At 55.5% G+C, this 23,290-nt stretch overlaps 1 protein-coding gene across 6 annotated transcripts; it reads right to left on the bottom strand.

Annotated features, from left to right (window-relative positions):
* Positions 1-22,404, bottom strand: HDAC11 (histone deacetylase 11). 6 transcript variants are annotated; one of them, XM_057506143.1, is made up of 11 exons: positions 22,051-22,159; positions 20,976-21,124; positions 18,648-18,748; positions 14,563-14,679; positions 13,536-13,578; positions 11,871-11,947; positions 10,774-10,836; positions 9,636-9,732; positions 8,557-8,735; positions 8,279-8,354; positions 1-1,948 (listed from the first exon to the last, which is right to left on the bottom strand). In XM_057506143.1, coding segments are annotated over exons 1-11 (927 nt in total). In that variant the 5' UTR covers positions 22,053-22,159; the 3' UTR covers positions 1-1,925. The 6 variants fall into 6 exon arrangements, 5 of the variants coding, with proteins under 5 accessions (XP_057362126.1, XP_057362105.1, XP_057362146.1 ...); XM_057506122.1 differs by lacking the exon at positions 1-1,948 and adding an exon at positions 6,517-7,663; XM_057506163.1 differs by lacking the exons at positions 1-1,948; positions 22,051-22,159 and adding exons at positions 6,517-7,663; positions 21,600-21,992.
* Positions 22,405-23,290: the final 886 nt, after the last annotated feature.

Below are 23,290 nucleotides of genomic sequence, written 5' to 3'. Positions count from 1 at the left end.
GACATGGGATGGAGGAAATGCTTCTCTAGCCTGGCTTGGCAAAGACTGCTCCCAGCCTGTTCACCCACAGCTTGGAGGGTGGGGACAGCCCCAGCAGGCACCAGGCAATCCCCTCCCATCTAGAACAATGGCAGGGTATTTATGGGGCACCTACTAAGTGCCAGTCACTGCCCCCTTACTGTCTGGCAGGGAGAGCAGACAATGAAATGAGCAATAACAGGAAAGTACCATGGGAATCTCCACTTGACAGATGAGGAAACTGAGGGTCCAAGTGGCAAAGTGACTAACCACATGCACCCAGTGATTCACATTCAGGGGGCCTGGGCCCTCGTGACCATGCTCTGAACCTGGCTACCCACCTCCTAGTGCCAGTCACTGTGCTTTGAGCACCTACTGTGTGCTGGATCATTCCCATATCTACCCAACCCTCCCAATGAACCATCAGATGGGTGTAGGCACTCCCATTTTCTAGAAGTGGCAACTGAAGCTCTGAATGGGGGCACACTTGTCCAGCATCATCTAGAGGGAAAAGGCAGCGCCAGGACCTCACCCAGATTGTCTGACACCAGCCCCCACAGCCTCCCCCAAACCTCTTCCTAGAAATGCCTGGCAATTAAGGTTCTGGGAGGGAGTTATCTGGAACAGGGCAAAGTGGGGACAGGGCCCTACCAGAAGGGCAGCCTCCTCCGGCACCGGGGACAGCTGTGGCGCTGGACCTCGCCCACACCATCCTTTCTTTTGCAATGATATGTTACTGATCTAGCTTAAGCCACACTATGTGAACTCTCTTGATAATCTAGGTCTCTCCTTTCAAGCAACACCACAGTTATAATGTAACCATTTATGAGGAAATGAAGTCTACACAATATCTTCTCTGTGTTTCTAAGGAAAAACTACCATTGCAAACCATTTTCAGGCCACAGCATAGTCGAGTAAGAATCTGGGGGCTCATTGAGATAAGAAAGGTTACTTATGCCAACTTATATACTTATACATAGGGTCTCAAACTGATATTTGTTTTCCTTGTATCTACTTTTCACGGTTGTTCAGTTGCCTCTCTTGTTGTCAGACTAATTTCTAAAAGCCCTTAAGTTTTGCTCGGGTAAGTGGAAAACAAAGTTGATGCATCTTGTCAGTGACTGGATTGTCAATGATGCTGCTGTAAGCAGAGCTTAGCAACAAAGGGAATTTATCAAAAGAAAATTAATTCTACCAAGTACTGCTTGAGCTCAGAAAGCTCTGGGGACTTGACTGAAATCAGGGACTTGACACAGCATGGTTAAGAGCCTAATCAGCAATTTTGTACCAAGTAGAGAAAAGTTCCACTTCCTCAAGACACTTTACTGCCATCTGCTGGGAAACTGTCCTGATAAATACACAAATCTTTTCATTAGTCACTGTGTGAACAGCACTCTTTAGAATTGTACAGTGCACAACTTGTACAGCTGTTCATGGCAGCCCTGTCCTGATGTCACAAGGATTCCCCCTTTCTCCATCGTGGTTTTCTTTTTCTTCTTCCATTTCACTCTTTCATACCTTAGACGGCTTTATCTTTGTGAAAGAAATATGGCTGCTCCATATAATTTGCAAGACAAAGTCCCTTCCCTCCTGCCCCAAATAACAAAGTCTAAGTATGGACTCTGGTCCAGCTTGAGTCACACTGCATCACTAAAGCATCCTTGTCATCAAGGAAACAGGGTGTATATCAGTCAGGATGGCCAAGGTTATGCTATATGACAAGCCACTCAAAACTTCAATAGCTTAAACAACAAAGTTTTATTTCTTGTTCACAGTGAATGTCCAACCCAGTTTGACTGGGGACTCTACTCACCTTGGGCTTCTGGGGACCCAGACTAACAGATGCTATGGCTCAAAACGTGCTCCCATCATCACCACAGCAAAGGAGAAGGCACTCAGGTAATTGCCTACAGGCTCAGAATGCATCCACCTGGGAGACACACAACCACTATGCTCACAATTCATAAATGCAAGTTCACGACCACACCCAACTTCAGAGGGCAGAAAGATACAGCCTTGCCTCGGACTGGCAGGAGGGGCTGACCTAGGCTGATGTGAACTTGAATCACATTCTATTCTTGGGGTAGCAGGGGCTTGGCTGGGGCAGGCAGGGGACTCTGATTGTTACAGCCTGGGACTGAGGGATGGGAGGTCCTCAAGGAAGAAGGGAGCGTGCCAGCTGCCCCCACACAAATGCCAGGGTAGCAGCCAGGGTGGGAGGGCCATGTGTGAGCCAGAGAGCACAGGGCAGCCACACCCAGTCTCCGGACCCTGCAGCCGCAGGAGCCCCAAGGAACTGGGAGGGACCCGAACGCTGGGGAAGAAACACACACACCCTCCGGCCCAGGAAAAGCACATGAGCGGCTCAGCCTGGACTCCTCAGGGATGTTTCAGGGGCAGAACCTCTGTATTTGTTTCACCTTCTGTTTCCTGGGGTGGCTGTGTGTGGGCAGAGGAGCCAGGTGAGTCACAAATGACTGACATCCCTTAGACTTGCAGACCCCATTTTACAGAGGCTACTGGCACTTGGATGGGTCTGGAAACGTTTTCAGATTCATGGAGCCAGTTAGGAGACTGCATTTACTAAGCATATGGCACATGGCAGGCTTGCATTCACTTCTCAGGAGTTCTATCTCTGTTAACATAGGCGAGACTGCACAGAGGTGGGGAGCACACTGCAAAGACAGGCAGGCCCACCTCCAAAGCCTCTGCCCTCCCCTGGGGCCCCTGAGGACACCTGGGAGTCAGCTGGGGTGGAGAGAAGAGGAAGAGGAAGCCAAGAGGAAGGAGCCGTGGGCCTTTAAAAGGATGATGCGTCCGACACATGATCAAGGATCTTGGGGAACCAAATGGGCGGCTGCCGGCCTGTGGCCTCCGTTTAAGGCACATTCCTAAGCTCTGAAAGGAGAAATAAAAGTGTTCCCTTGTCTGAAAGCTGAAGAGACAGCAATATTGTGGTGTAACTAGGACCAGATGGGCTCCAGGAATTTCCAAAAGCCTTTTAGCATATTAGACAAAATAGCCTCCCAGCCACACACCATAACTTTGGCCGCCTGGGTATCAGTTACCAGGACAACCGGCAGGCAGCTGTGTGTGCTGGCTCAAGGGTCCCAGAAGCGAGTGGACTGCTGGCTGGCCGGGCCCGTGCCCCCTCCCCCAGCAGAACCCCCTTGAGTGTGGCACCTTCCACAGAGTTCCAAGGCCAGGGCACACACTTGCACTCAGAGGCAGAAAGAGGGTGGGAAGTCCCAGAAGCTTCCTAGCTAGACCTTGCCCTGATGTGCAGGCCTTCATCACCACGCCTTCTGGGAGGGGAAGTCACGCCCCACGGGGCACCCAAAGGTGGGGCGCATCCAGCCAGCTGGGCGCCAGGCTCTGGGGTGAGCTGGGGAGCGGATGCTGGCTGGGAAGCCAACCCTCCCTGGGCCTCTCTCCTCATCTGCAAACAGTTGTGTGAGGATGGAGCCATTTAGTACATGCCTGGTGCTTGCACCGCACCGTGAACCCAGAAACCTGTGCTGTGTTGCCTGCCGTTATGGTGATCTCTGGCCAGCTCTGGCTGTGGGGACGTCCTGCCTCCTTCCCACCTGAATAATATTATTAGTTAATATCAACTGAGCACTGGCCTATGCCAGAGCATCTCCTGGGAGAAAGGCCTGAGGCTCAGGGCGGTGGTTCGCCTTTCCCAAGCCTGCACAGCTAGTGAGTGGCCGAGCTGGGAAGCAAATCCAAGCTCAACCACTGTGTGCACACAGCCTCCCTGTGGTCCCAGCTCCTGCAGGAAGCAAGGTCCCCTGTCTCTCTGGGCCTCCATTTCTCTGTGCTAAAAGAGGTTGGACAGGGAGACAGGAGGGCCTTTCCCACACTCATCCTCGGGACCTCAGTTCTGTCCTCAAATGACCCAGAGGCAACATGCCAGCCCCACCTCCGTCATCTCACACAGTCCTCTGGTGAGGGAGAAGCGAGCCTCAGAGAGGGGATGCCACCTGCCTAGGGTCCAGCCCAAACTGGCCAACTCCTAAGCCTGAGTATTTTCTCCAGAGCCCTCTCCACAGAGCTCATGGAGGGGCTCCAACTGTGCCTGAACTCCAGTAGCAACAAGGAGATACAGAAGAAAATGATCCGGGGAGGTGGCAGAAATGAAACTGCTGTTCCTAAACTGCTGTTCCTTTTTTGCTGGCAGTCACTGACTTTTATTTTTAAGATCAAAAATTCCATGTTGGACACTGCTTTAAGCACTTTACAAATATTAACTCATTAAATGCGCATGACAGCCCTATGAGGTAGGTGATGTCATTCCCATTTTACAGATGAATAAACTAAAGCACAGAGAGGTAGTCACCAGCCAGCAAGGGGAGAAGGTGGAACTCAATGTCAGGCCGGTGAGGGACAGGAGCTCATGCATTAACCACTGCACTCTGTGGCCTCACCAACAATCAGGAGACAATATGCTCCCAGGGAGACTTGGCCCCTACGTTGGCCCTGGACCCGGAGCAGGGTGTCCCCAGTTGGTGATGGCTGAGCTAAATGAAACCAACTAATGGGCAGGCCACCCTGGAGGAGCTGCTGGCCCTGAACCCCAGCATTCTCGGCTGAGGAGCCAGGCAGACATACCTAAGTCTTCAGATCTGCCTGAGTGTCCCTAGGCTGGGAGGGGCCCTGGGCCAGCACCCACCTGTTTACACCTGACGCAGGAGGCTGCCTACATTCATTCCTGTCTCTGCCCCCAACTGGGGCCCTACTAGCTCTAGCCTCAGGCATGGTCCTGGGGGGTGCTGAGTTACAGCTGGATGTGCTGTTTCCAATACCCTAGGGCTCCTCAATTGGCCCCAAATAAAAAGCAGAGCTATGACTCTGGAAGATGAAACCCCTTTCCCCAGGCCTCAGTGGGCCCACCAGCCAGGCATGTGCCAGGATCAAAGGGGAGGAGTGGGGAGGGAAGCTGTGTTTACACAGCACCTAGTTGGCGCCAGGGTCTGAGCTGCAGCCAGCGTCATCACACCCACACCTGCTCTAGCCCTGCGAGCTCAGGACTGACCCTTCCTCAGGACAGCTGGGGAAGAAGGAGCTGAGAGGCTGTCACTTGCCCAGGAGCAGGCACAGCAGGGCGCCCCACGTGGTGGGCTTGGTCCGCAAGAACTGTCCACTCTGCAGCGCCAGGTAAACTCCAAAGTCACACCCCATCAGGCGCTGGCTGGGGCCTTCAGCAGACATCCCACAGCCGCCAGGCCTCAGGGCTGTCACGGTGGGCTCCTGTTTGCAGCACTTTCCCAAGCTGGCCTGCCTCCACCCCCCCGTGCTCCTCGCAGCACGTGCCTGCCCAGACCTGTCTCCACACTCACCCTGGGCCACAGCACCCACAAGGGCAGCCAAGGATGCCATTCTGGACCCTCAGCCACCACATGAAGTTGGCGGGTTCCCCTCAGGCTTTTACAACTTGGGGTATAATTTACAAACAACAAAATGCGCAGGTCTTAAGAGCAGACCCCAAACATGTCGCCTCACCCCCTTTGGTTCTGCCATCTGGCCTCCAGGACCATCATCATCGTGGCCGGCCCCACCTAAGGCTGCACGGTACCCTAAACGCATTCTGTGCATTGAGGCATTTATTCTGGAACTACCCTTCGGGTAGCTATCATCAAGGCCCCAACTTTGCAGATTAAGAAACAGCCTGGGGATTCTGGAGCTGAGACCACGGTTCAAATCCTGCTTTCCCGCTCAAAGCCCATGGCTGACTAGCTCTGTTTATCCCCTGGTGTCTCCATCTGTAAAACAGGCAACAGTAACTCCTACTGCAGGGTGTGGCTCAATAGGTAATTCCTGCCCAGGGCTGAGCTGGACCCCTGCCCACCACCCCTTGATGTCTTTGTCTAATGTCCTTGTCCCTGGTACTGACCCTCAAGGGGCCACCCTGCTCCCCAGCCAGGCTGTGCCACTAACCCTGGAGATGCCCTGGTCACTCTGCCAAGGTGAGGACAAGGTCCTGCTCCTCAAGGCCGGACCCCTCTGCCTGGCCCAGCCCATCCCCATGCATGCTTTGACACAGTCCAGAACCAGAAGCTCCCCCTGCCCCCCAACTGACTGACTGTGCAGAGACACCATCACAGCCCAGCCCTGCCTGCCTCCCACCCCAACACTTGCTGGGACCCTGAAGCCTCCCCTGCCTGGAGGTAACACCCCCCTCCCTCGCTCACTCCTGCCAAACATGAGGCAGCTGAGAACACACACTTCAGAATCCCGCAGGGCTTGGTTCAAACCCAGCTCTACCTCTCATTAGATGTGGGGCCTGGGGTGAATTCCTTGCTGAGTCTCAGTTGCCTCATTTGTAAAATGGGAATGATGACCTATTTCATAGGATTTTGAGAATGGAACAAAATATTAGCCCTTGTTGGACTGCTAGGCCATGTCAGGCCTTGCGCAACGTGAATTTAAAATTTTTGTTTCCTTTAATGCTCAGGCGGTAGGGACTCTTCACCTCAAGAACACACAGCAGCCAGGTCCGATCAAGAGCAGCCTTTATGGTTCTCTACAAACAGAAGCTCAACAGCGACAAAGCGTGTCCACCGCCTGCCCCCAGGAGACGCACGCCTGAGTTGGAGATGAAGGGATGTTAGGCGCCTCGAGTCAGATACAGAGAGGACGATAGCAAGGGCAGTGGGCAGGGGAGGGAGTCCAAGTGTGTGGTCAGTGCCTCGGGGTCTGGTCCAGGACCTCAGTGCTTTTGACAGTTGGTGGTCTTGGAACCCCCCCCAGCAGAGGAGAGGTGAGGGAGAAAGGACAATGCAGGGGTACCCCCAGATGGTAATGAACACGAGTCCCACAGATGGGGCTGATCAGGGATGGGGATGCCTCAGGTCCACTGCACCCCCACCTTCGATCACTAAGAACACACCCAGGCAATGGAGGGGTGATGCCTCCCCCAGCTCCCTAGGGCCCCAAGTGTCCCCTTCAGAATAGAGCTCAGGACAAGGTCAGGGTCTGGGCATCTCTCAGATCAGAGGTCTGGGCCCACTCGGGACCACGGGCAGGGAGATGACCGCCGCCTGGGCACTCTGGGTGCGGCCAGTGGCGGCTGCAGCCCCACCCAGGGCCCCACCGCTGCCCCTACCCTTACGACCTGCAGGCCGTGACGGGGACCCTCTGCTCTCCCTCCAGGAGCCCCCGCCTGGCCTCCCCGGCCCCGTGGTCCCTGCCTGGGGCCTCACAGTCTGCAGACCCAGCTTCCACCTGCCCACATCCTAGTTTTCCTGGCTGTGCCTCACCTTTCTCCTGCCGCCTCACCACCGCAGTGAGGCGCCCCTCAAGCCCCAGTGCTGAGGCCCATCCCTGAGTCAAGTATTCTGCACCCCAAACCTGCCACTTCACCTGAACAGGCAAGACATTGTTGAACCATGGATTCGGGGCTCCCCGGGCCTCCCCTCCCCTCATAACCACTGAGGGGCTCCGGGAAGGCAGGTCCAACTCCTGCTTTATTGAAGGGGGATGCCAGATGGGAAAACCCCCGAGCCCCCTCCCCCGCCGCCCTCAGGTCCAGGACCAGGCCTCCTGCCTGCCGGCCAGGAATGCAGGGCCCCCCCAGAGGTCTGCCTCCGGCATGGGGCTCTCCAGCCCACCCCGAATGGCACCCACAGCGTCCGTTGCCCTGCTGGAGGCAGGAGAAGGTGGAACAAGTCACATGACTGAAGAGGAGGGAGAAAGGCCCAACCATGGCAGAAATAGAAACTTATTCTTTTTGAAATGGGTCTGCCATTTTTGAAAACCAGGACACCCTAATCCCTGGGGGCCTCCCTATGACCTCACATACCCTCCTTCCTCCTGGGCACACTGTCTGCCTCTGCAGGGCCTGGGCAGACCCGTGACCCCATGTGGGGCCTTCCAGGGGCTCAGGCCCTGCCTTCTGCCCCCACCCACGCAGGGGCCTGGAGACCCTCCAACATCCAGTGGGGACTGTGGGGGAGCTGCCCTCGGGAGGCCCCTAAGGCCAGACCAGGCCGGGACAGGCCCCTGTCCCTCAGCACCCCTGACGCTGCCCCCAGCACCCTGTGCGGTTAGAAAAGGAGAAGCACTGAGGGTAGGGCCGGGCAGAGGCGGACAGAGAGCCGCTTAGGAGGGCTGCGTGGTCAGGGCACCTCCGGGGGCAGCAGAGGTGTGTCTGAGTTCTGTGCTGAGACACTGGGTGATTCGGACCCAATGAGTCCCAGGCCATACAAATTAAGGATGGAGTCGGCGATGATGCGGGCTGTGCGCTTCTGGTACCCACCGGAGGTCACCATGAGGATCGGCACCTGGTGGCCGCGGACCACCCGAAACACCAGTTCGTCCCGCTTCACGATGCCCTGTGGAGGGATGGCGAGGGCTGGCCTCAGGCAGGCTGGGATCCTTGCAGTGCTAGAAGTCCTGCTGCGGGTCCTGCCCTGCTCTGACTGGTGCTGTTCCTGCCCATCCCCCCTGACAGCAGGAGGAGCTCTGGTGTGCCCACCTTTCCTGTGGCTGAGTTCCCAGAGCAGAACCCACCCGGCCCCCAGAATCAGGACATACCTGGGGGCTGATGGACAGCCCCCCAAGGCGGTCACCCTCAAGGATGTCGGTGCCCGCATTGTACACCACCACGTCAGCCGGATGCTCCTGGAGCGCTTTCTCAAGGTTCCTCCGCACCTTATCCAGGTACTCTTCATCTTCCGTGCCCCACTCCAGCTCCACCTTCTGCCTGATGGCCTCTGGGATGGCGAGAGGAATAGCCCCCATGTGAAGAGAAGGGAAACTGAGGCTCTGGAGAGCAGAGATTGCCCGGGTGCCTTTCAGGACCCAAGGCAGGACTGGAGACTGGTTTGACTCCGGCATTGCTCAGCCTCTCATTTCACCCAAAGGCTAAAAAGAGCACCAAGCACTGAAAAGGGGGACCCAAAGGATGGCGGTGTTGTGGACGAAACGCTTTGCCCCAGCGACTTAAGGACCCCTGTGGGCAACATCTGATCTCACTGCCTCCGGAAGCCCTGTCCAGACATGGGGACACCCCGCTGTGCTCTCCTGCCCAAATCCAGCACATTCACGATTCAGTTCAGAAACGGGGCCCCTGGGCCCCACCAGTAGCCTAGTGACTTACAGCAGGCTCATTAGCATAAATGTCCCCTTCCTGCATAGATGTCCCCTACTCACCCCCAGTGTGTTTTCAAAGCTTATCTGAGTGTCTCTGCCTTTTGACTGTAAGTTTAACCCACCTGCACTTAACTATTATATTTGAACTGATTTCTGCCATCATATTTTGTATTTTCTACTTATCATATTTTCCCTCTTGGTTCTTCTTTGTCACTCTGTTTTCTACCAGGCAGACGCATGCCTAGAAGAGGGCTTTCTTTTATCCTTCTGGGGGTTAGCCCCTAACATAAGGGCTCACACGTGTGTTTATTGGGCAGGTTTATGTGATCGCCGGAGGGTTGGGTGGCTTCTTTAGCTTTCAGTTTCCTCATCTGTAAAATGGGAACGATCCCCACGTCACAAGGATGCTGAGGATAAATGAAGCGACTTCTGCAGGGCCCAGCAAGTAGGAAATACTCAGGAGAGCCCCTCCTCACCCCCAGCAAGGGAACATTTAAGGCTGAGAAATGGGGGCAGCTTACGCTTGGCAAAGCGGTCCCCAGGGTAGATGTGACGGTTGTAGACGTCCATGATGTACACACGCTTGTCACCCATGAAGTCCCGTTCATGCCCATTGCCCTGTGGGGAGGACACAAAAGCCACCCATAGGCAGATGCCCTTGTCAAGGCCAGGATCCCCCCCAACACCCCAGGAAATGCCCCCATGTGCCAGGGAACCACAGTCTGCCCTCGGGGACAGAAAGCATCATGGCTATTGAGCGGCAGATCAGGGATTCAACCTCAAAATCTGGTCCATGACCTTCTAGGATGACCTTGCGGGAGCACCAGCCTTGTCTGTTTCTTCTCCATGGAACAGGCAGGCATTCTGCCCCATCACCCTCTGAATTGTGTGGTGGGATCAGCTGGGATCAGGGATATGGAATGTAAATTGTAAAGGGCTGTGTGCATGTGACCTGTTCAGAAGCTCAGTGTCCTGTCACCTTGGAGCAGGTCCCTAACCAGCACGAAGGCTCAACGGCAATAGTGTGGGAGGGGCCTTCGAGAGCCCGTACGATGCCCTGCCCCATCTGGCCAGGGAGCCAGCCTGCACTGGAGTCCTGAGGAGGAGCTCGGCGCGCTGGGGCTTCACCCCAGGCAGTGAGTTCTCAGGCAGTGGCCTTGGGCCTGAATAACACTGAAATCGTGTTTGTGAGCATTTGTCAGAGGGGCAAGGCCACAGTGGTCATCAGCTCTGTGCAGAGGGTGAGCGCCCCAAACTGACAGAGAGGGACTGGGGAGCCATGGCAGGGTCTGGAGCATGGGAGCAGCAATGCCAGACTGGCTTTCAGGAGAGCAAAGAGCCTGGCATGTGGGCAGTTAGGAGGAGGGAGGGAGGACCTGGGATTTGACAGGAGCACTGAGAGGGACGCACGCTGGGCTGGGCGGGGCAGAGGGACACAGACAGACCCTCCCCCTCCAGCCTGAGACTTGGAGGGCAGCAAGGAGAGAGGCAGCAGGTCAGGGTGCAAGTGGCACAGGCCTGGCTGGGCACTCAGGGGTGTTCCTAGGGGGAGGGGAGCCCACAGTGTGGGGTGTGTGACAGGCAGAGGCCGATGGGGAGCACAGGGGGAGGGCCTGGGGAGGCAGGGCCGTGAGACCCCAGCCCCTAGGGGGCACTTACCTGATGGGCATCGAGATCAACGATGATGGCTCTGGAGATGCCCTCCACTCGCTCAAACAGAAACTGCCCAGGGGAGGAGAGGGGAGAGGTGAGGGCCCAGATAGGCTAGAAGATGCAGCGTCTCCGGGACTCCCAGCTGGTGCCAGGGAGGGCAGGAGGCAGTGCGTGCTTGTGTGTGACCCGGCGAGACCTCAAAGAGTCCTCCACGGGGCTGAGATGTCACATGCCCAGGACAGCTGTGTGGCCAAGAGAGGCATGTGTGCATAGTCGGGCCCCCTGGAGGAGGGGGCGTGTGCCGTGCCCTGAAGGGCCAGAGGCCAGGAGTGACCCGGCCCTCAGTGGGAGCCAAGGATTCCCAGGAAACATGTGGAGACTGGTGGGAGGGCCTCCCCTCAAGGCTGTGCCTGGAACTCTGTTCTGCAGGCTTTACAGAACGCCCTACAAGGCCAAGTTCTAATGTCTCCTCCTCCAGGAAGCCCCCCTTCCCCACCCCTGCTCCCCAGGGAAAGCTGCCATGTGCCCACTCTCCAAATGGCATGTGTCGACCTGCCCCGCCCCCCATTAGTTTGTGTGCCTACAAACCTCCCGCCTGTTCCTGAAGCCCAGCATGAGGCCAGGTGCAGGCTGGGCAGGGGGAGCTCTGGGGTCGTGGAGGCCAGTGCCAGCTCTGCCCTTTCTGGCTGTGTAGCCTCACCTCTCTGGGCCTCAGTTTCCTCATCTGTATAAGTGAGGATTAAGTGAGGAAAGCCATGGAGAACGGGTGCTGGCACAGGGTTGAGCCTGCAGTAAACACCAGCCGCTGTCATCACCATCATCATTATTATTCCTACCTCCTCGCTCTTTAGGAGCTGCCTATGTTGTTGACACAGACGCAGCTCCCCTCCAGACCCCTGCCTCTGTTGAAGGCTATACTCTCCCTTCACTCACAGAAGAGTGTCTCATCAGGGTCTGAGTCCCAGCCTGGCTGAGTGACCCCCTCCCCTTCTGAGCCTCAGCTGCCTTCTTCATAATGTGGGGTGAGAACACCAAGTTGGAGGCAGCAGGGGGATTCCAGGGAGGGCTCTGGGAGGCACTCCCCCGGGTGCTCTTGGGCATACCTTGATGGCGAGCGTGATGTCTGCGTAGGCGCAGAAGCCCCCGCCCCGGTCGCTGGAGCAGTGATGGAAGCCGCCGCCTGTGGAAGGGTAGACACAGCGTGGCCAGGGTCAGGCTCATGGCCCAGGCCCACCCTGCCCCTGCATCCTCCTAGTGTCGCCTCCCCGCTCAGCAACCGGGAACTGCTCCTGGGACTCCGAACCAGCAGAGTGAACGGATACCTGGGCATGTCACCATCCCAGGTCAGAAGGACCGGCTCGGTCCAGAGCAAGAAACCTCTCAGGGAACCCCAACAAGTGAGCCCCAAGCACCCGTTACCCCCTCCCCCCACCAGGGCAGAAAGCTGTTCCTTGTCCCCCTAGACCTAGGCCTACCTCCATGTGACTAGTCTCCGTGCCCCCAGAACCACTCCCCTGCAACCCGTACAGGACCCTGAGTTGCAGGGGCCTCCGGTATGGAGCCCCACCCAGCCCTGTGAGGCCAGGGCCAAAGCGCTCAGAGGACCTGCCTCTTCTACCACCCAAGCGGCTGTCACTGGATCATACTGATGAGCTAACAGCCAACAGCGAACTCCTAACCAGCACTGAGCTTCCTGAAGCCTACTAACAGCCCTAGGAGGGGGCACTACTATCATCATCTCCATTTTATAGATGAAGCAACTGAGGCAGGGATGGTCAGCAACTTGCCCAGGATCACACAGCTAGCTAAGGGTGGAACTAAAACTCAAAAAGAACTAAGTTTCAGGCTGGATCAGAACCAGGCCTCATAATCTCTACCAGGCCTTCACACCTTCCATGTGCTGCAGACACACAGGGCATGCATCATTCATGCATTTGTTCAGCAGGGTATCATAACAGCATGGCTAAGCCAGACCTAACTCTGGGTACCTGGCATATCAAGATGCAAGAGACCCAGCCCTCAGCCTTGCATGGCTCACAGCCCAAGGTCGGGGCGGTAGTGGGGGGTGTCCCTGCTATGGGGCTCTGAGAAAGCTGCGAGGCTTCCCTCAGTGTCTGTTTTCTCATCAATATAATGGGACTGACTACAATACTGCCCAGCTCAAATGAGAGGCCAGACGGTCAAGGGCTTTGCAAACTGTGAAGTGCTGTGCTTCCATGAAGGACAAAGATTGGGACAAGGAAGACCATGTGTGCAGCCATCCCATGAGCCGACCTCCTGGGAGAGCCCAGGAGACTGGGGAGTGCTGGCCCTCAGGCGCCCTGGGAAGGAGGTGGTATTGACTCCGCGCCTGTCCACGCACCACGACATGACCAAGCCCCTGCAGGCTGTCCTGGGCCCAGGAGGCTGAGGAAGCCTTACAGGGGAGCCACTGAAACTGCAGGTTTCAGCCCCATTCAGAGCTGCGCAGGGGATGGCACAGGCTTCCTGGCAGAGAGTGAGCTCCCCATCACTAGAAGTGTGGAAAGGTGGGGTTGGGGAGCTTCTTTAGACAAGGATCCCACAGCAGATGGAGGCATAGGGTGGTCCCTCCCAGACACCAGGTGGCTGCACACTCCCCTCCAGACCATTCAATAAGGAGGTTCCAGGTATTCCGTAGGCCAGAGCCTCTGAACTCAGAGTAGCCACCTCCAGGTTCCTCCTGGCCCTCCCTGCCCCTTGGGCCCCTCAGGTCACCTCCACCAGGCCAGGCTGGCCAGGGCACTCACCCACATTGATAGCCCAGCCTCGATCCACGGCCAGCTTCCCTGCCTTTGGAAATAAGCAGAGAGTGAGGGATGTGGGCAGCCGATTCCTTCACTCACTCATTCACTGATTCACTCATTCATTCCATAAACACTATTTCCAGCCAGCTCTGAGGTGGTAGTGAGCTCTTAGATGGGAGTAAAAGAGACACTCACTCCCCCAGCAAATTCAGCGTCATTCCTGGAAGCAAGTGCAGATCTACTGGCGTATAAGATGTGTAACGCATAAGCCCCTTTGCAATTTTGCAAGGAAACTGGAGGAAATAAAAGTATGCATGATCACATGAGTTGACAATGATTTTAATGTGGCTTTCAAATGGAAAACAAACAATATTTTGTTCATGGATATACAGCAGACTGAATGCTGAAATCCTGTAGGAAATCATAGTTTTGGGTGGACAGTAATATTCTAATAAGTGAAAAAGATGTACAAATTTGCAAAGCTAAAAAAGAAAACTATAGGGATCCATAGGTATTGATCTAGGTCTGGATTAGGTTATCATACATTTAAATACGAAATGTTCCTCCAGCTCCAATCAAGTTGGCAGCCTGTGGCCAATTCTAAAGAAAACTGAACACAGATGTAAAACCTGATATTGCAGTGAATATTCTTTACTGACACCCACGATGGCGGGTGAGGGCAGCATCCTCCATCATTGAAGAGTTTGGTTTTCTATCTTAAATCTGAGCACACTGGAGCCCTGGTTTCAGGATACACTCTCTAGGGGATGGGGATATATCTTACATGCCAGCAAATATGGTCACTCTAAAAGGAGGTCATGGGGAAGGAACAATGAATCCCAATGCCTGCAATGGGAAAGGCTTGGGGAGAGTCATTGTTGCTGGGTGTTGAGGAATATTTAGGATTTTGTTCAACGGCTGGGTGGAAGGAGGGCATTCCGGATGGAGATTCCAAAGGCCCAGAGGCGGGAAGGAGCCCGGGTGTGGGGTCCCCAGCCCAGCTGTTCCTCCCACCTGTCTCCCCACCTACCATTATGGTTCCTCCTGTCTGGGTCCGAAGGGGCTTCAGCACCTTCCTTTGCACAAGGAAGTTGGGGAGAAAGATGACAGGGGGGATTTCGGTGATGGTTGCGACAGCAAAAGACCACTGTGGACAGAGACACAGGCCACTGGGCTCCCACTGCCATGCCCAGAGCTCAGAGACAGAAATAGGAAACCAGATTACCTCTAATGCCAGTTTTAAGGTGCCCTGGGTGAGCTCCCAGTCAAATGCAGTTCCTCTGGTAAGAAATGAGGGCAAGTATACATACCACCTGGTCTTAAAGCCAAGTTGGCCCACAGTCCTCAGGGCTCTGAAGCCCTTGGCTGCCCTCTTGTGCCCAAAACAAGAGCTGCAGAGACAGTAGTCCAGGCCCAGAAGCGGCCCAGGCACAGAGGGGACACTGCGGCCCTGGGCAGGGAGAATCTCTCTCTCAAGGTCACACAGTGAGTCACTGACAGCCAGGACCGCAGCCCAGGTCTCCTGCTTCCCCAGTGTAGCCTCTTCATCCACTGGGAATGGGACCTTCCTTCAAAAGGGGCACCAGGCCCTCGTCTCTGACTTCTGAGGCTGGAAGTCTATAACACCCAAAAGGCGTGTGTGACAAGATGAGGACACAGCTTTCCCCAGGACCCCCACACCCCTGGGCAAATGCCCAGGCACCCAGATCCGGAACCATCTCCTGCCTGGCTAAGAATGCACGGAGGCCCATGCTCCCTGCTCTCCAGGCAGAGCTTCAGAGGGGCCCAGAGCACTTTGTAAATATATGCTCAGTGCCTGGCCCTGAGGGGGAGGCTAGTCGTCCTCACATCAAGATGCTCGCACCCTTGTGGGGAAGTGCCTATATGCAACGTGACAAGCCTTGCAATGGAGAACATGGTCTGGGTGGGCGTGGGGGCAGACAGGCTTTCTGGGGGTGGTGACACCAAAGCTGAGACTCCAGGGGAACAGGAGTTGTCCATATGTGACAAGTTGTCAAGGTGAAAAGAAAGCTGCTGGCAGAGGAAAAGCCAGTGCATGTTCAGGAGAAGCTGGGAGCAGCTGGGCCTGGGGCCATGCCTATCATGCAGGGCCTTGTCTACCAGACGAGGCTCCCAGACAGCATGGTCAGAGCGGCAGAGAGCCATCAGAGAGTGCTTTCCAAGCTCTAGCTGCAGCCACAGAACCGATTAGAGGAACAGGAATAGAAGCACCCACCCCAGGGAGAAGTGAGAGATAAACAGGGTCTGGGGAAGGTGAGATGGGCATGGTCAACAGACAGCATGTGGAGGACAGGCAGACGGCAGAGTCCAGGGTACAAGGTCAGAACCCCAGGACCCCAACACTGAAGAGCAAGGGCCAGACATGGAGCCCACGGGGACAATCAAGGGCTGTCCTGGGACAGTGGGGGGTCTTGGGGGAGCAGGGGCACGGTGCTCAGGAGGCCAGGCAGAAAGAGGGTTTCAGCAGGAGTGAGCGAAGAGGCGCTGAGGCTGCCAAGGCATCCATGAGAGGTAATGGGAAGTGCGGCCACTGTGTGCACCGACCAGGGGAGGAGCCTGGGATGGGAGAGGCCTGAGCATGTTCAGCAAGTGGGAGGGAAACGCAGAGGCAAGGGAAAGGACATGTGCCTGCGAAGGGCTGGCAGGAGCCTTACAGGGCCACCCACACAAGTCGGGCCCAGAAGGCAGGCAGTGCCCATGTCAGCCCCCAAAGGGGCCATGGTGGCTTAGACCACAGGCGAGGCATTCTGCTAGGGTCCAGGTGTGCTGGGCCCCCAGGCTTCCCTAAGTGCCATGGAATTATCCTGGATGTCAGATGATGCCTGAATGCCAAGGGCACATCACACCACATACTCTCCCCTCATACCTGGAACAAAATCCAAACTCCTCCCATGGCCTGCAAGACCCTGTGTGGCCTGGCACTGCTGGCCTTCCTGACTACATCATGTGCCACCTCAGTGTTTTCTTCCCTGGCCACTAAAGCATCCTTCTCCCCTTCAGGGGGCTGAGTCCCCTCCCCTCCCAGGCCTGTGACTCTGGGATGTTCTTCCTTCAGAGCTCCACATGGATGTCACCTACTCTTCATTTTTCAGTCTCAGCTCGAACCTCACCTCCTCTGTGAGGCCCTCCCTGACCACCCAGTCTAAATGAGCATACCTTTGCCCAGTTACCCTTTTTTTTTCTTCATAGCCCTGAGTGCTCTCTAAAATGTTCATGGGATTGCTTCTTCATTTTCAGGCTTCTACAGTGAAAATGCAAACCCATGGGAGGAGGGAATCTTGCTTATTCTTTTTGTCCCCAGTACACAGTCAATATTTGATACAGATGTGTTCAATGCCTGAACACGTCTTCCCCTCGGTATTCTGTCAATTATGTTTCTCCTTTTGCTCTGGCTGCCAGGAAGCTCCAAAAGCCAAATAAAGAACTCGATCATAACATCTGAGTGACTCAAATTCCCTTTGGAATATGTGAAATCTCTTCCTGCCCTTGACCTCAATTTTCTGCTTGGGACTCCACCTGTTAATACTTCTTAAATTATTATTTATCACATAGTAAGCTGCCTTTAGGCTTTGGGGGCCCCAGGCCAGGCACACAGTTAGCCCTGCACAGTTGCCCTAAAGCCCCTCAAATGAATGGGGTCCTGGAGCCTTATGGCCTATCCCCAGCTGTATCCTGGCCTGCTCATTCCTCCCTGGCCCCACTCTGTTCTGGTCTCTCCTTGCCCCCTGCCCTCACCCTCTGGACTCTGGCAGGCATGTCTTGGCCCACTCCCTGGGTTGTGGACTGTGACCATGCATATCCAGGCCCCAGGAAACCAGGGCAGCCAAAGTGCTGGGCGTCCTGCCAAGGCCTCACACACCTCTCTCTCCCAGGAGCCAGGTTTCAACCTCTTCCTGGTAATCTCTCATGAGCTCACACTGTCCCGGCTTCATCTGGAATTCTCGCAGCTCAGGCTGGAGTCGGGGAGGAGGGAATGCAGCAGCTGTGACCAGCAACCTGGAAGACTGGACTGGACACCCTGCCTGGGTGTCCCTGAGGACTGCCTGATTTTCCAGTGGGCCTTGAGCAGGTTCGGCCTCTTTCTGGGTCTAGGCTTTTCCACCTGCTGAGGGGGGAAGCCTAGCAACCTCTGGCATCCACTATGACTTAGTCCAAAATGAGTGCAGCTGGGAAGAGGGCCAGGGTCCCACACTCTTGGGGGCAGAGAACCTGTAGCATCCCTGACCCCACCCCCACCAAGTTCTGATGCAGACCCCCAGCCCAGCCTCCCCTCTGCTCCCACATAGGGGCCCTCACCCTCAGAACCTCAGCCACTGGCGAGAGCTTTGTGGGCTCCTCTAGAAAGAGGTCACATGCGGGCAGCCTGTAGGCCCAGTTAAGTTTGCAGGTAGGGTTTAAAATGAGTTGTCACATTAAGAAACCAGGAATGGTTGCTTAATTATCTGCATTTCCGATTTCTCATTGCAAACCAGGCACCCTGGCCATGCTGGGCCCTCAGTGGAGCCAAGCAGCAGCCCCCTTGGGAAGGGAAGTGTTCTCCAGTTCACCCCACACACCACCACCACTTGCCTGATCACTTGTTTACGTTCCTTGCTGGGCCCTGGGGATTTCAAACCAGTTTTCAGCCCAAAAGTTTTCAACAGGTCTTTAGCAGTAGAAGTACTTAGAACAGGATCTTACACTTCAGCCCAATATAAAAAGAGACCTAAGTTGAACAGCTTTGATTGGATGGGGACAAGGCTCTAAGGTCCCCTTGCCCATCATCCCAGCAGGGGTCTCTGAGGTCTGTCCATCGGGCACAGATGGAAAGTCCCTAATGTGGAAGCCCCAAACCCCTATGAAGGTTCAGTCTCCGCCTGGTGGACACCCCCGCCTTCATACCCCAGGGACAGGGAGCTTAAGGCCTGAAGCAGCCCAGCCCATCCCCGGCACCTGCCTTTTTAATGACACCTCTCTCCTGGGGACCACAGACTCGCATGCTTCCCTGTGCTAGGGACAGGAATGGAGCTCCTTGAGGGGTGCTTCCCCAGGCTGAGCTGCCCCTCTGGCTACTCCTCCTGGCCGGGAACCCCCCACCAGGCCCACGGCCCATACCTTCAGCTCATTGAGATAACGTCGAGTATGCACCACCAACAGGTCTTCATCTGAGGCCTCGCGTGCCTCCACCAACATGCCGTCTGACAGAAGCTTCTCGTCTGAAACCACAAAGCAGGCCCCCTGCTCCCTTGCTGACCTCAAAGGCAGGCCCAGCCCCAGACCCCACCTCAAGCTTCTGTCAGCCTTGCCCCAGGAGAAGGTGGACATTGCTGGCTTGCAGGCATTCTGAGAATGGGCCACCTCCCAGGCCAGCGTGGCCAGTGGCCAGGGAGTACTGGACATTGTGCATGCAGCAACCCCGTGTCTCCCAAGCCACTGACAGCTGAGAGGTGAGCTCAGGTGTGATTGGCTCTCAAGGCAAGAAAAACTCTTAGCAATTCTCCCTCCACCTCCTAATGGCACCATGGGAGGCTCAGTGTGCTGTGGCCTCTCTTCAACACCTGCCTGACCCTCACTCATCATCCTTTGTAACCCTAAAGAGCAGCAGTTAGTCTCACAGCCTGCGTGCAGGCAACAATAAGCAGCTTGCATTGAATTACAGTTTGCATTACATTTATTTTTCACCATGACCTATTTATGGCAAGTGAAACTGACTTTTCCCATTCAGATGACATAATGTTTCCTTTTAAAACATACTCATTTAAGTTTTTTTAAAAAGAGGCTAAGTCAATAAAAAAAGAAATACGAAGTAAATAATGGTATGAGGAGATGGCAAGTTTCCAAGAGTGATTTGCAAATAACTGATGTTTGGGAAACACGGCATTACTGTATCACCTCTCATATACATCAGACAAGAGTTCCTCCATTTTGTTAAAGAATAAACTGAGGCCAAGCGCAAGAAGTGAGAACAGGACCATGATGCTCTGTGTTGCAGGGAAATCAAATGAACAAGGTCAAAATCTAGGGCACCTATTTTAACGTGGCATCCTTAGAAACCAACCTGGGTAGAAACCAACTAGTTCCATACATTTCCCACATATAGCGGGTCCTCTCCACCTCAACCCCCAACATTCCATGGCTCCCCACTACCTTCAGGCAAAGGGTGAGCTCTTTCCTTGGCAGTACCCAAGGCCCTTCATCGTGTGACCCCTGCCTCCTTCCACCCACAGCCTCAGAGGAGAAAAGAGGGTACTCAGAAGGACTGTCAGGACAGAGCTGAGAGAGATAAGGAATCTTTCTGACGAACTATTGGGTGACACAGGAGCCCAAGAAAGAGAAATAGGGGGAGTGACTCAGGATGGGTCTGCTGGAAACACAGCAAGAGGGACCACAGTCAGGAAGGCAGGAGAACTGCTGGCTCCATTCACCTCTCCAGGGCCCTCACCATCTCTGCACACCTCTTGTACTCTTTTCTACTTAATATTTTCCTTTGAATATTCACACTGGTCATTAATGTAAATGGAAAATCATTATCAACTACTATAAATACAAGTTAACCAAAACTAAAAAAATAAACAACAAATATGATAGAAGTAAACAGAGCTATTAATCTCGAATTGGATTCTACTTTCTGCAAGGTACAGAGCCTTTGCTCTTGATTCGTGAAAAAGGGAGATGGGCTTAGGTGTTAAAGACAGGCTTGCCCCAGAGTGATACTTTCTCCATGGTGTGATCAGAAGGATTGTTGAGATTAAAAGATTTTCAACACACATTGTATACCAAGTATTGCTTCAGGCAACACTCCCTACTTGCCTCAATTAATGAACCCTTATACAAGGGACAGGAGAATATTTTGGCATTAGTCTACTGTGATGCTTGAATTTCCTGCCTAAGCCAGACCCCTGGATGACAAACCCGAGTTGAAACAATGTGCTCTCCAGATCAATACCTTGCTCAGCGGAATGAGCCGTGAAGGGTGGGAGTCTGGAGCTCTGAGTTCCAGACCCAACTCTGCCACTTAGTAGCTGTGTGACTCTGGGCATGATTCCTAACCTTTCTGGGCCCCCGTTTCCTCCATTTGTAATCAGTGTCATTGGAGCAAATGTTCTCTTCCTCCTGGACTCTGAGTTTGTAGAGAATGGACATCAGATCCTCCAAACTTCAGCTTCCCTGTGTACACAGTTAATCAACTCCCCTTCTACTCTGTCTCCAGGAACTCAGCCCCACAGCAAAGGGGAGTCAGTGAATATTTGAGACAGGGACACATCATGCTCAGAAGTCTGTTTTGGAAAGATTCTTTTGACAGCATGGGCGGAAAGCAGTCTGGGGGTTGAGACTGCAGGTGGGAGAGCCTGAAGCTTGCGGTAGGGGAAGACAGTAGGAAGGGGGTTGGGGGCAACAGGATGGAGAAAGCATATGTAGGGTCTGAGGCGGGGCCTTCCATACCTTTTAGGAAGCTGATCACTTTGCCCCATTTTCCTGCATCAAAGGGGTGCAGCTTCTCCAGGCCCATGAAGGTTATGTTGTAGCGCGGCGAGTACACGATGGGCCAGCGTGTCTCCGGCACATGCTGGTACAGCTGGGTTGTGTGTGGCCTTCCGTGTGCACAGGGACAGACACAGACAGGAGCTGTCTCAGTGTGGAAAGCAGCACTCCCTCCCTGCCAATGAGCTTTGATAAACTGGACAGCGCTGACCCAGTACACTAGCTCCCTCAGCTGCAGAAAAGGGCCACTTAGCAACAGCACCAACTGGCTCCTTCCCTGCATTCTCCAAACCAATCCCCACAGCAGCCCTGGGAGGTAAGCGCCACGATCCCACCAGAGGCTTGGAGAAGGGGCCAGGTGTGCTCAAGGTCACCCAGCGGGTCTGTGGAGCAGCAGATGTGCACCCAGGTGAGTCTGGCAGCAAGGCCTCACTCAGCACACTGTTAACAATTACACGAACAGCTGTGTGGCCTTAGGCCTCAGTTTCCTCAACTGTAAAATGGGTGACTGTTGTGAGGATTGAGGTAACGCATCTAAATAGCTGAGCACAGAAAGGACCCTATCTTTGAGCAGTGGGGGGTTACCGTTCCCAGAAACCGCAGGTCGGGACTGCCGCAGGCTGTGGCTCAACCCGGAGACAGGGATGGGCATCACCTCGGGCCCCGCCGCGCAGCTGACACCCCTATTACACCTCTGCAGCCGCCAGGCGGGCGGCTCTCGCTGCTGCCACTGCTGAGGCCTCCGCACAGCTGGGGGCACCCGGGTTAGGCCAGCTGTCAGACCCGCGTACGTCGCCGAACCCCGCCCGGGTAGGGCCCTAAGGCTGGCGTCGGTCTCTCAGGCAGCAGAAAGTGGCGCGGGGCCGACGGGCGCACAGCACCCGAGCGCCCCTTGGCCCGCCATACCAGGACACACACCTGGCAGGCCCGCTTGGTGGCCCGCGTACTCGTGTTCCCGCCCACCGGAACCCCTGGAAACCCCGGGGGCTAGACTCCCAGCCCCTCACCGACCCCCCTCCACCCCCGCCGCACTCACATCCCGGCGCCGGACCCTCCCTGCGCAGGCAAACGCTCCGCGACCTGGAGGGGCGGCGCGAGGCCCCGCCCAGGACACGCCCCTGGCCCCAGCCTCCTCTGCTGGGGGCGGAGCTCCTGCAGGTTCGACTCCGCCCCGGTCGCGTCCACGCCTGCGTCACAGAAGAATGGAATCTCGCCCAGAGCGCGCCCGCCGGAAGGATGCCACGCCCCTACGCCCATCAAGCGCGAAGTTCTGCCTTCCGCAGACAAATGCCCAGTGGGATCCCGCCTGGCTCGGAAAGCCACGCCCCCTGGAGGAGGGCCGCGCGATTTTTCACCACAGCGCGTCACAGCCGGAACATGCGGCATCGCCCCGCCCCGGAGGCGGGGCTACTGTTTCCCGTGTTCCCTGTCCCGCCGCTTGGCGTTCGTACGCCCTCGCAAAGCTGGGAATTTGGGTCGCCTTCTTCCCTGCGGTCTCTGCGGCAAACTCGCTGTGCCCTTTGGCACGCGTCCGCTCTCTGGGGTCTCCGTTTCTGGGAGTAAAAGGAGAGGAGCGAGGGCGGGCGGGTGCTCTGACCCTTCAATCTTTGACCCAGTGGGAACCCATTACCTGACTTGAGCCACACGCACCCTCCCCGGGTGAAGCACCCACGCCCCGCTCCATCTTTGGTGGCTCTGACGTGAGACGAGCACTCCCCCACAAGTCATTTAGGCTCTCTGAGCCTCAGTTTCCTCAGCAGAACCGGGCTGGTCATCCAGTCTTCACGGTGCAGTCCGGTATCTGCACACTCCCTTGTCTTCCCCTCCCCCCACCCCAGAAGCCAAGACAAGCCCAAGCGACAGCTGGGAGTGCCTTGGGGCTGGACCCGGGGAGAAGGTTCTGACAACAGAGCTCCAGAGGACAGACACAATGCGCCTCTCTGTCCGCCCAGCTGTCCCCGCCAACCAAACAGAAACAGCTGACCCTAGTGCTGCCAAGAGCAGGGCAGCTGGGATCCCCGGTGGCTCCGTGAGGGTGCTGGTGTGACAGGGTGGGGCACCATGAAAGGGAAGGGCACAAACCTTTGAACAGGGCCCTCCATGTGCCTGTCACTTGATTGCTGATGGCATTGGGTTCTCATAACTTAATTCTAGGGGGGGTTGCTATCATCGCCCCAATTTTATCATGAGGTAACTGAGATACAGGTCTGGAGTAAACCTATACTTGGCCACCTGCCAGCACCATGGCCTTGAGCAAATTGCTTCAGCCCTTTGGT

Source organism: Manis pentadactyla, chromosome 1 (assembly GCF_030020395.1).
Source record: "Manis pentadactyla isolate mManPen7 chromosome 1, mManPen7.hap1, whole genome shotgun sequence".
NCBI classification, from domain to species: domain Eukaryota; kingdom Metazoa; phylum Chordata; class Mammalia; order Pholidota; family Manidae; genus Manis; species Manis pentadactyla.
This window is presented reverse-complemented; position numbering and strand designations above follow the sequence as displayed.